The 13,082-nt window shown below is 48.2% G+C and overlaps 1 protein-coding gene across 1 annotated transcript in view; it reads right to left on the reverse strand.

Moving 5' to 3' along the window:
* LOC149341857 (uncharacterized) overlaps positions 1 to 13,082 on the reverse strand; it is a 108,981-nt gene that overhangs the window by 95,673 nt on the left and 226 nt on the right. The window contains exons 2-3 of the mRNA XM_089546705.1: positions 11,553 to 11,648; positions 10,726 to 10,832 (exon numbers count right to left, since the gene is read on the reverse strand). Coding sequence (XP_089402831.1) covers positions 10,726 to 10,832; positions 11,553 to 11,648 — 203 coding nt within the window. The remainder of the gene's footprint in view (positions 1 to 10,725; positions 10,833 to 11,552; positions 11,649 to 13,082) is intronic.

Below are 13,082 nucleotides of genomic sequence, written 5' to 3' on the forward strand. Positions count from 1 at the left end.
AATCGGCTGTAATTTTTTATTTCGTCACTGTCCACTCTGAGCACGTTATTCGACGAGCGGTGGGTGGCACAGGTGTTACTCAAGGCAAGGGGTGGTGATGAAAAACATTTATAATGCAATAAATATTTACAGAGAGGTGATTGGGGTAGGCCCTATTGGCCCTTTCCCCTAACAATACTAGGTGGAGCCCCTATTCCGGGGCCCCATTGGCAAGCAACGCCGCCCGCGTCCGGTGAACCAAGGCCTTTTGGGTCTTTAGGTCCTGACAGCCGAGCAGGGCCGCCTCCCAGTCCTCTCTGGTGGGGTTGGGGTTGGGGGGGATAGATGGGTTTGACTGACACGCCCAAACCATGTGGAAGGTGTCAGCCACCTCCCCACAGAACTGGCACGCGCCATCAAAGGATGTATTGAAATGTTTAAGCACCGCCGGGCACAGTACAGTGTTAGTAAGAATTTTGATGAGGAGGCGCTCGTCAGCGCGATCCAGACCCTTACAAGGGGCCGGGTAGCGCCGGTGCTCCTCCTTGTAGTAATCGGTGATTTGTTTGAATGTAATGGCCAGATTGTCTGATTGGGAGTACCCTTCCAAGGACAGGGAGATAGCCCGGGGAGAGAGTGCGCGGGCGGCCTGATCGGCCTGTTCGTTTCCCTGGAGTCCCTGGTGACCGGGGGCCCAAATCAGGTTGCGTGGAGTTGGATCTTCAGATCGACAGCTATATTCCAGTATGCGCCAGGCAAGCGGGGGAGCCCAGCCCTACTCGTAGTTCTGACAGGCCCCTCGCGAGTCGGTGATGATGTGTTTCGACTTGGGAGTAGTGAGAGCAAGAGCAATGGCAATCTCCTCCGCGTGTGTTGCGCTGTAGGCTTTGAAAGTGAGCCCGTTGACTGTGTTTGTGTTGTGTACGACTGCGGCCGTGTACCACACCCCGTGGTGTGGGCCGGCAACGTCCACGTAATACACATGTTGGTTACCATAGTATCGCGCCAACGCTTCCGCGCGCGCCTGGCGACGACCGCTATGGTCTTCTCTGGACATGTTGCGGGGAAGGGGTCGGACCCGGAGGGCGCGTCTCCAGGGTGCTGGCACTCTCTCCCTTTCCTCAATATGGTAGTCATGTTTGATGTGTAGCCGGTCCAAGAGGCGGCGACCGGACGTGGTCTGTGCAAGACGCGTGTATTGGTTGACTAAGTGGGCCTCTCGAAGCTCCCGAAATGTGTTCACCACGCCCAAGGCCAGAAGTCGCTGGTTGGACGTGGTGACCGGGAGGTCGAGAGCCCGCTTGATGACTTTCCGGTGGATGACCTCCAGTTGGTCATCATCATGTTTGCGCAGGTGCAAGTAGGGGGTTGAGTAGAGGATTCTACTCGTTACGAAAGCATGGGCAAGCCGCAGTGCATCCTTGCTTCGTAATCCGCCCCGCTTGTTGGAGACCCGGCGGACCATGCGGCCCACCTGGTCTCCCACCGTGCGAAGTTTGGCTAGGGTGGTGTCGACTCTGTGTTGGCGGTGTATGAAGAGACCAAGGACGCGGATCTCCTTGGACTCCCGGATTGGTCCCGAGGGGAGACTGATGCAAAGCGGTGTTGTGTCCCGAGGGGAGGGACGTATGTGCACAAATTCTGATTTAGACGGGGCGCACTGGAGTCCGCAGTAGGCCGCGTAGTCGTCGACTAGGGTCGCCGCTGCTTGCAGGCAGGATTCCATGTGGCCCAGGTTACCTTGCGTGGCCCAGATTGTAATGTCATCCGCATAAAGAGCGTGATGTATCCCGGGCAAAGAGGACAATTTGGAGGGAAGATGAAGCATTGCCAAATTGAAGAGGAGGGGAGACAGGACCGCGCCTTGAGGTGTTCCCCTCGAGCCGATGGTGTATGGCCCGTGTTCCGCATCTTGTATGCGTATGTAGGCTTGACGGTCTGTAAGAAATTGTTTTATGTAGTTGAATGTTTTGTGGCCACAGTTGGTGTTACTGAGGTGGTCCAGGATTACTTCGTGTTTGACGTTGTCGAATGCGCCTTTAAGATCCAAGGCCAGGACCACCTTGTCGTTGTGGGGACATTCGACAGGATCTAAGATGTCGTGGTGAAGCTGCAGAAGTATATCCTGTGCAGACTTGTGAGGGCGAAAACCGAACATGGTGTCCGCGAAAGTGTGCTGTGTTTCTAGAAAATCGGAGAGTCTGTCGCGCACCATCGTCTCCATCAGCTTGCCGACACAAGACGTGAGGGAGATGGGGCGAAGGTTCTCCACATCAATAGGTTTGCCGGCTTTCGGAATAAAGGTCACGAGAGCCGATTTCCAATCGAGAGGGAGAGGAGTCTCTCCGTCCCAAATGCTATTGATGTATTTGAGGAGCGCGGCGTAGGCTGCGTCGGGAAGGTTGGCCAAGAGCTTGACCGTAACCTTGTCGCGCCCGGGTGCAGTGCCCCGCTTCATTTTGCTCAAGGCCGCCCGGAGGTCGTGGAGCTGGAACGGCTTGTCCAGCTCCGTGTTCTCTTCGCCTGCATACGAGTACGCCGCCTGCCGGGGGTCCTTAGTGGTGCACAGGTAGCGATCCCTGAGCGTGTGCGCTAGTTGTTTTGTCGTTCCTGTAAAGTTGTGCAAGACCCTATGTAATTGGCGTTGGGTTTCCGTGCGTGTTTGTATTGTATCGATGAGAGCGCGGAACAGGCGCCACGTGTTGCGGCCAGACATCTGGCGAGCAGCCGCGTTGCACCGGTCCACCCAGTTAGTGTCGGCTAGCTGAGTAGCATATTCCGCTGCCTGTTGTGTGAGTTGGAGGATGCGGTTCTTTAGGCGTCTGTTATGTTTCTGTTTCTTCCATCGCTTCGTGAGGCTGCGACGGGCCTCCCAAAGGTGGAGAAGGTGGTTGTCCACGTCTGTTTGTGTTTCTGTAAGCTGTATCTGGTGTTTGTGTTGTGTGAGTGTAGAAGTGAGCGATCTGGACCAGGCGTCGTATCCCGACTGGAGGGGGTCTACAATAGGTAGAGAGGTGCGGAAAGTCGTCCAGTCAGGGATACGAGCTTGTTTTAGTGGGCGTTTCAGGGGACGCATGTAAATGGTTGTGTTGATTATACAGTGATCACTACCTAGAGTGTCCTCTGTATTCAGCCAGTCGGCATGTCGTATGTTGCGTGTAAATGTGAGGTCCGGGCAAGTATCTCGTTGAATGGAATTGCCGACACGTGTTGGGTTGGCGGGGTCAGTGTGCAGGGTGAGTCCAAGTGTGGAAAGAAGTTCCGCAAGCTTCCTCCCACGCCTGTCCTCCCGGGGGTATCCACATAGCCTGCTCGGGGCGTTGAAATCGCCGACGATTAGGAGGGGATCCCTACCCGCCACCTGCATAGCTTGAGTGAAAATTTCATTGAACGTGACGTTGTTAAGTTTCGGTGGGCAGTAAATATTTAGAATGTGTACAGGTGGGTCAGACCGCTTTAGGGGCAGCACTGACACCATCGTGTATGGGAAAGACGGTGTTGTGGGAAGTGTGACCTCCTGCGCAGTGTATCGCTTGTGAACAAGTATACATGTCTGCGGGTTGTGTTGAAATGTAGTGTAGTTTGTTAGTTTGGCACCGGCGCCGGGTTCCTGAAGGGCAACCACGGCGACGAGGAACTCAAGGTTCTCAAGATAGAGGCGGAGATGAGTCCGCTTCTTGTGGTCCTTGAGACCTCGGCAGTTCCACTGCGTTAGTGTAAGCGGCTGAGTTGTTCTTGCTCGCGACTTAGGGTTGGGGGCCATGGTCGGAGGCGGAGGGTGGGGTAACGTTGTTAAGACTCCCCAGTCCGCTAGTGCCCGGCGCAGACGTGCAGGAGTCTTCCGAAAAGTCAAACTCATCGGGAATAGCTCTATTGAATTTTGAGGGGCGGTTAGCTTCCCTGATGGGTCCTACGCGTTTAAGGACGCGCGGATTATCTTTTATCCATTTTTGGATAATGTGCGTTACGGCTTGTGTCACCTGTGCGATGACACTCTCCACCTGACGCGCGATGGTGTCATGGATAATTTTGGGGAGGTCAGCCAATTGTGTTTCAATTGCGGTCACCCGGGTCTCCAGGGCCGCGGCGCGACTCTCCACAGGAGGAGGGATCTCCCTGTCTGTTGTTTTCTGCCTCGTCGCTCGACGCGGGCGGAGTATGGAATTGGGATTTGAGCGAGTTAAGCTCGCTGGCTAGTTTTTCGTTTTGAGCTCGCAAGAGGGCGAGCTCGCGCTTGAGTTCCTGTGTCTCGGCGGTGCTGGTGGGGGAGGAGGGAGGAGGGGAAGGAGAGGAGGCGACCCTCGCCCAGCTGCCTACCTTGGGTTGGTTGCAGGCGGCGCCGCCAGATGAAGCGCTGAGAGCTGGGAACTCCGCTGCTCCGGGTGGTGGCGTTACTGTTGCTGTCTTGCCAGGGGGAGGCATCACGCCACGCCGTGGCGTCTTCTGGTTGTTTCGCTGCCGCCCTCCCCGTGTAGCGCCGGCATTGGCTCCCTTGGGTGGCGTCCTGGGCCCTGGCTGCGGCAACTTGATGAATTTCGCGGTGCATTCGCGGGAGCTGGTGAGGTGCGGGCCCCCGCAGATTAAACAGATAGGATTGCAGACGTGGGGGGCCATCCCCTCAGTACCAAGCCCCACGTTTTGGCCACAAAGGCCGCATCTTTCCTTGACCGGGGTGGGACAGTTGTCCACCCGGTGCCCCAGTGTGCCGCAACGGTAGCACGCTGGCACTGTTTTTTTGTACTCCTTGACGGGAGTCAGTTCTGCGTTATAGTGGACGTAACGCGGAACAGTGCGTCCCTCGAAAGTCAGCACAGCTACGTTTGATTGTCCCAGCTTGCGCACATGAACTAGTTCACCACCGCGCCACTGCACATTATCTTTTAGTGACTCACTGGTTTCTAAGTTGTGAACAGATATCACACCGCGACACACATCACCGGTGAGCTTGAGGTGGCCGTGAAATGCGAGCGATCCTCTGCTGGTGTTAAGTTGAATGTCCGTGAGGAGCTTTTTAACCACTTCTGGGTTCTGCGTGCCACAGACGATGATGTTCTGTTCCCAATTTGGTGAAATGGTGATGGTGTTCATGTGCTGCCTACCGATGAGTTGCGAAATGGCAGCGCCGAGCTCACCTTGCTGGAAGGCCGTCTTGAGGGAGACCGTACTGCGTGGCTGCAGCACGACCACGTAGTCGTCAGGGTCCATCCTGACCGTTGGCTTGGGAGTCCACTTCGAGACTGGTGAAGAAGTCTTCTGTGGAGGTGCAGAAGACGGAGCGCGAGCGTCTCCCGTTGTTGAATTGTTGAGAGGAGTCTTGGGTGTTGCCGCTCCTCGTGCGTTCTGCCGGCGGCGGCGCCGGCTCTCAACGACTTGGAAAAGGGCAGCTTGCTGCGCCGAAATGGTGGATGGGCCGTCCTCTGGCTGGCTTACAGGGACAGATGACCACGACAGAGTCGTGGGGTCGTATCCGCGTTGTTCAGGTAGAGCCATGTTGAGAGGTTGGCCGGCAGGCGTCTCCGCAGCCAGCGGCGGAGGAGCCGGAGCCGTTAGGCTTAGCTCGACCGCTACGTGGTGATGCGGAGGGTTGCTCGAAATGGCCGAAAATTCAGCGTACCTGGGTGTGATCGGGTTCTCCAGGATCCTGCTGACTTCACGGTAGCAGTCGCACAGGTTTGATAGGCGTTACATCAGGTTACCGCGGTTCCAGCCGAGAAATCGACGGAGCCGATGCACCACGCGTCCGATCACTCCGCGCTCAAACGCGAAGAGCCAAGGCAAGGGAGGCAGCGGCGATGAGCGAGCGCAGCTACGGTGACGAGTGCGTCACGTGATCTGACGTCACAGCCACACACCTCCGCCCTTCCTCCCGGTTGAAGGTCATTACCAAGCGGGTTTGATCTTGAGCTTTGAATGTGGAGCGTAGAGCTTTTTGCTCTGAAAACCGTACGAGGTAGGTTGTTTCCCTCTCTGCAGGTGGATTGTGCAACACTGAGGACATTATGCACGTGATATAGTTGAATTCAAAAAGCGGAAATTAACAAATAAACTTTTAATTTTCTGGTTTTAGGGAGCAAGTGCATAATGCGAAATTGAAGGCAGTCAAAATCGAAAAAATATCTGAATTCGTACTGTGCGTCGAAATATCGAGCTCGAAAATGAGCTTTTGAAAGCTCCTTGAGGTAGCTTTCAAGCAGTACATGTTGATAACATGGGTCGCTTGAATTTCTATTAAAGCAAATACAAACACCATTTGGGAATTTTCTACTGCAGACGAAATCAAACTTTATTTCGGCTAGGACACCACGTGCAGTGACGCCATTGTATAAACTTGCAACGCGGGAAAGCGATCGCTACATGTTTTCAAAGGCGTTTCTTTTCCTCCTTATATTTCGAGCCACAGTTCCGAGTACAAAATTCAACAAAACCGAGCTCTCCCTGGATATGGACGGTCATCAATTTCGCACCTTATCTGGTCCTAAAATCTGAAATTAGAAAGTTTAGTTGCTATATTCAGTTAATCATTCGCAATTTTATTTTAACTCTATCCTGTACGTAATGTTTGCCTTGCTGTACAATCCAACTGCAAAGGCTGTATCGACGTCTCATGGTTTTTAAAACAGAAAACCTTTAAAAAATGTTTAATAAAATCACCAGGCGTGATCCCAGCATTCAAATGTCAGAAAGCAAATAATTTCCTTACCTTTCGACGTGACGGCTTGTACACTACCTGCCAAGGTGCAAAAACGATGATAGAATGTGAGTACGCGAGTTTCTTGAATAGTGCTTAAAGGGCTATAGACACAAATTTGTTTTTCGCTTTTTATTTAAAATGATGCATTAGACATTAATGCACTTGCATGATATTCGCCCACAACCGGTAAATCATTTATGACTGAATTTCTTCTTGACTCTGTTTCGGTTTCATGTACGGAACGTTGGCTGAGACGTTAGTTGCTCATTATGTGACTTGAGGCAGGGAAAAATCGGCAGTATAACTACTTATAGGTAGTTTGTTCTCATTCCAGCCCTTGAAGCAAGCTGGTTTAAGTATTGGAGTGAATTAAAACTACGTATCAGCCTTTATGCTGTAGTGTTCTTTTTTTTCCTTCATCACGTTACCTAAGGTCATCCACACGTCACAACCATCGTTCGATTGACGAAACCGAAAAAACATGTGACAAGAATATCAATAATAAATTATTTTTCAAAGTGTCAAAGTGTTTATTTAGACAACTCAATGGTACAGTTGCCTAGGGCGCAGACTAAAAGGCAAAAGGATGCCTGACAAAGAGCCCACGCCCTTCTTGCTCCCATTCGAGAGCACAAGACATTCAGCGCATAAAATAGACACAAAAACGAAATGGAAACACAGAAAGGATTGGTTAACAGTGAACTGCAGTAATTTCATCTTGAACATTTATCTACAGTTGGAGAAATACTATGAGCGACAACAGAATAAAAAAAAGAAGAAAAGAGTGGTTATGCCTGGAGTGACAACAGATACATGGTGATGCAATTTTTGAAAGCTTTCAATGATTTGCTTTCTTGAATAATGTTTACAGCAGGATGGTGATCGTTTAAAAAACTGGAAATTCTGTAGCTAAGTTTCTGGGCGCCGTAGTTCGTACGTATTTTTCCTTATTATAACTTATGTGCCGTATGTTGTAGCTGTGTGGTTTCGTGAGATACTTATGACAAAAGGCGGCAGGATCAGAATGCATTTGTTGGTAAGTGGCTAACGCTATCTTTTTGTTTATAACATTCCACAGTGTAAGCAATTGGTGTTTCCTAAACAATGGGGCAGTGTGGCTAAGGTATGGTGCATTATCCATTAGTCGCAGAAACTTCTTTTGTAATAAGTATATGTTTTCTATGCTTGTTTTAGGTGCTGTGCCCCAAACAAGAAGACAATAGTGGAAACGCGAATGTACCAGTGTGTAGTATAGTTGTTTCTTTAGCCACATAGGCAAAAGGTCCTTTAATTTATACATGATACCAATGGACCTAGAGATACCTGTGCGAACTTTTTCAATGTGAGGGGACCAGTCGAGATGTTCGTGAAATATGACGCCAAGAAATTTATGAGATATTGCACGTTCAATAGATTCATCACGAAATTGAATCAGTATTTCTTGTTTAATGCACTTGTTACGTGCGCGGAATATAATGTACTTAGTTTTTTTAGTGTTTAACTGCAGTTCGTTAGTGCGCAGCCATGTGGATAAGTTTTGCAGCCATATATTGGTTTCTACTTGGAGGGCTTCCAGATCTTGTCCGCAGAAGAATACATTGGTATCGTCAGCGTACAGTACTATTTGTGGTGTAGAGGGCACGTTAATTACATCATTTATATAAAGAAGAAATAACAGCGGCCCAAGGATTGATCCTTGCGGAACTCCATAATGTATCAGACCTAAGCTGGACTTTGCATTCGGAATGTTCGTGTACTGTTGACGATTTGAGAGGTAATTCTTTATTAATGTGAGGGCCGTTCCTCTAATGCCATATTTATATAACTTGTACAACAATATCGGGTGCTTGATAGAATCGAATGCCTTCTTAAAATCAAGAAAAACACCTATTGTATATATTTTCTGCTCAAAATTGTCTATTATCTTATCCTTAATTTTTATTAGCGCCATTTCAGTAGTTTCTCTTTCTGAAATCCATATTGCTGTTCTGCGATGATATCGTTTCGCTTGCAGAAGTTTAGTAGTCTGATGTTTATAACCTGTTCAACTACTTTCGAGAGGACTGGTAGTACCGAAATTGGTGTATAGTTATTTATATCATTTCTATCGCCTCCGTATGACGGAGACTTTTGCAATTTTTAGTTTGTCTGGAAATATTCCGCTACTCAAAATCAGGTTGCATATATGCGTAAGTGGCTGACTAATCATGTGACTAACAGATTTTATAGGTTGAACTTTAATATCATCAGCACCACATGCACTGCACTGCACATGCACTAGTGGTCGTAGGCAAATACCACGCGGTTAGCGGTTATCCATGTATTCTACGGCTAACTCTTCATTTGAAAGAAGAAAACACGCAACTAAAACTAGGTGTCAATGATCGTTGAAGCATTTGCGGCAGCGTAAGGTACTTCATATTTAGCCAACAACCAGTTTTCGCCAACATAAATTATGAAAATCATTAAACCTATTCCGGGCATTTGTAAAAGTAAGGGTTTTTATATGGGCGAACTGCAACCTTCAAACTGCTGTAAGCACTTGGATTATATTAACACAAAATCATCTAAAAAGGAAACAAATGTTTACGCAGTTGCTACAGGTCTATGCGACTGTGTAACAAGCGCAGTTACGTGCAGCTTTGTGTCTCGCTTCGCTTTCTTCAAGAGCGCAGCATAAGCATATACTCGATACTCGAAGACGAGTTGTTACGCATTTGATATCAAATGTGCCACGTCTTTCCGACCTCTACAGGCCGCAAACGTCAATGATCGCTTTTGCTACACAGGCAGTTATGAAGGGTGAGAAACCTCATACCCGGTATTTCGACCCATCATGACTAACGCTACTACCCTGTCGGCGTTGGCAGGTGCCATCGAACATGTAGTTTAATGTGCGTGGTCATGTGTCCGTGTTACAAGACTTCTCGGACAAACTGTGTTTCCCGTAGGCGTTCACAGCGCAGTACAAATTTACTTCCCTAACTCTTGCATGAGTGCAGTGAAGTTCTTAACCATACGCCGGTGGCAAAGTGCCCGCACTTCGCCATTTTGCGAGGCACGCACTTTAGAAAGTAGGACTTCATCGTTTTGTGTCAATGTCATGCGCCTTTATTTTCAATGAAAACGTAGCCGGTGACGCGAAAGGCTAGGTTTTTTATAAAAATTTTAGGCGGCTGCATCTGTTGACAAACTGTCTTGGGTGCTGCCTAAGAAATAAATTCATTTTAGAGAAACACACGAGCGTACATGTGCATTTGGCGATGATTTCTTCCTAGCGATTAGGGCTCGCTGATTACATTTTTATTTATTGCAAGCGAAGGCTGCTGGTGTAGTTATAAAATTAAAAGCCTGCTGAAATTCTAATGAAGTCACTGTACAATTTTCATCTCATCTATACTCTTCACTGCTGAGGAGGCGATTCCGTTTTACGTAAAATCCTGCTAGTTCTTACAAAATTTTTGACATCCAAAAAAAGAATGCGGTCACTTCCGTTTTCAGTTGTTCGGTTAGAGTTACGCAGTTTTCATGTTTGTCCTACTAAACAGACGACGAATCGATGAAGGGTCATCGCAGAGCAATCTCAACAGAAATGTTTTTCCGCAGTTCGATTACGCAATACCTCCCGCAAATGAGTGTGATACAGCGGCACAAATTTCGTGCTTCACAATCATTCGGTGACTTCTCGGTAATAACTAGTGGTTTAAACAAAGCTTTCGTTATCCTAACACGTGGAACTGACTGCAGCATATAATTGACTGAAAGCACAGATGTTAAGGTTGCAAGTAATCTTTCAAAACACCTTTTTTTGACCTATGAAAACTATTCTGTGATCAGCTTGATCGCTGACAAAAAGTATTTCTGCAGTACAATGCAAACAACTACCAGGGAACTGGGAAAAATCCAGTGGAAACCACTATGTCTGGGCAGTCCTGGAGTATTATGACAAAATATTTGAAGCTGTCTTGCCTTCTTTAAGCAGGTGCAGGTTTCCGTAAACGCCTGAAGAGGCTACTCAACACACCGGAGAACTTTTAAGAGCCGTGGGCACTCACCATCACTCCTCAAGACAACGTAGAAGACTATGGCGAACAGTATGAACAGGCCCGTTGCACCGCCAGCGAAGAGCGGTAGAGCATTTCGATCCTGGACATGGTACGCCCTGCGCACGCGCCAAAGGCAGAATTTAGCTAAGCAACTTGCTGTCGCAAAGTGGAAGGCAAAGAAGATTCACAAGTTCATTGTGCTCATTATATTGGTCCCACATAACAGCCCCGCGGCCGAAAAAAACTAAGGCTGTTGAGCAAAAAATTAGCCCATGTTCCCCTCTAAAACTATGATTTAAGTCTTGAGGATCACCTGCTCTACGGGCTTATATAAAGGCTGACCACTCAGAACGGAAGCCAAGCGCTTTCCAGCCTCCTCTGTGAACGAAAAACGTTAGAAATGGCCGTTTACATCAGGCGCGAAGTGCTCGTCCCAGCAATACATTACTTGACACCAGCAGCGCTTACTGGTTCGGAGTTGCGCTTGTCGTAAAATCCCGAATATGAGGTGCGAAGATGAGCGCATGATGGCCTTAGATGCCTATGTGCCATTAAACCCAACACAACAACAACAACAACAAGATGAGCGCCTCGATCTTTACAGTTTGAAATTTTTGGGTGGGCTCACATAATAATTTAAGCATTGTTCGCAAAATGTGCTCAAGGAACATTAAATAGCTGAATTAAGAATGAGGTAGATGCAATATCCATAAAGTTATGTCAAACATAGCAGTGCCACTTATCCTCTTTCCTTCGTTAGCTCGGACGCTCAGTTCGGACGCTTTAGAGAAAAAATGCTCGTACTGCATCGTCCGGTTGCACAAGAAAATATATACCTGTCGAGAATTATCTGGACAGGTGATGTGAGACCACCGGTGCGGGATGAGCGTAGCTCGATGCTTCGTGTCTCACTGGACGAAGCAGAATCACCGCTGCGAAGAAGAACAAGAAGTAAAGCTCCAACTAGCTCGAGCGAGTTCGCCCGGTGTTCAAGTTCACGTTACCTCAACTGGGACAAATAAACGACAGACCGGAAAAGTTCCACATATCTATCCTCCGAATGTCGTGCTGCCGTCATGAAACGAGCCAGCCGCATAAAAAGCCTCGCTTAATGGTGCGACAAAAGGTACTGTTCACCATTCAGCCCCACTGGTCAAGAGAACACACAAGGCTCAAGTCCCTGTCTCTTATTCGCGCTTCCTCTCTATTCCTTGCTTAGGCGTCCCAGCGAGTCATTGCATTTTTTCTTATTCCTGAATTATGAATGCGCTGGTTGGTCAACGCCCAGGACAAACTAGCCACTACTAGCTCCCACTTCTGTTAAAAAGTTCAAGCCACTAAAGGCAAGATTTAACGAAACTTCGGAAACTCGAAGCTATGCTGCAAGCATTTAAAGAACTTGGAACAAGGAACTGCGAAGAAGCTATACGGACTCCTAGCCTCACGATAACGGGATGTCGGCACCTTCTTCTGTAGTTCGGCCTTTCTTTTTTTTTCATTCTGAAGAACGTTTCCTATGGAAACGCAGCTTGCAAGAAGAGCGTGCAGTTGCTCTTAGCTGAGGGAGGCTATACGTGCATCACTCGCAAAAAAAAATTGGCCTTTGGTTCTTGGCATCGGACCTCTTTTCAACTATAAAAGCGACGGGAGCCATTTTTAAATAAGCAGCACAAGTAATCCCCTATTCGTGTAGCTCGCGTGAATTTTTTTACTTCCCGAAAAGGCATTTTTACCTCCAAACATAAAGAGACGATTTGTGTACAGCATTTCGCTATGTTTCGTTGAAAAAAAAAAAAAAGCTGTAAGCTGGAATGAGGTCACCAGTGAAGTGGAAACCGAGCTCATTGCTTGAGTGAAAAGCACCGCTAGAGTAGCCTCTCAATCATTAGCTCTGTTTTCTTCTCTCCTATGGACAGAGACGAAGACACAAGGCGGAAAAATTTGCTTCCCTTAATGCTGAAGTCATGCATATACTCAAAACTTTTGTTCAAAAGGATCCTTCGTATCTTACAAAATACCTTATACACTGTGAATGTTTTATGCTGCATTCCAAATAATTCGTAAACGATTTAGATTGAGAATTATCTTCTCGCGCTTTTAATAGGCCCCCTTATAACCACTGGCCATAGTATCTACTATCACTGTCCTTTCGGCTCGTAGTATTGAGTCGCCCGTTCGGTGGTAAAGGGCAAACCTCGCAAAGCGCAACGAATTCGTACGCATCGCATTTCACGCTTTTCGTTTTCCTATCTCAAGAGCTCAATTCCCACAAACATGGCTATATAACTTTGAAACTGCTCACTTTTCCGCGCGGAGCAGTTCAAAATGGAAGGACAGAGGCGCTCAGCACATGAACTGGGGTAAAT

The sequence above is a fragment of the Amblyomma mixtum genome, chromosome 5, assembly GCF_055824585.1.
Source record: "Amblyomma mixtum isolate Tamu chromosome 5, ASM5582458v1, whole genome shotgun sequence".
Taxonomy (NCBI): Eukaryota; Metazoa; Arthropoda; class Arachnida; order Ixodida; family Ixodidae; genus Amblyomma; species Amblyomma mixtum.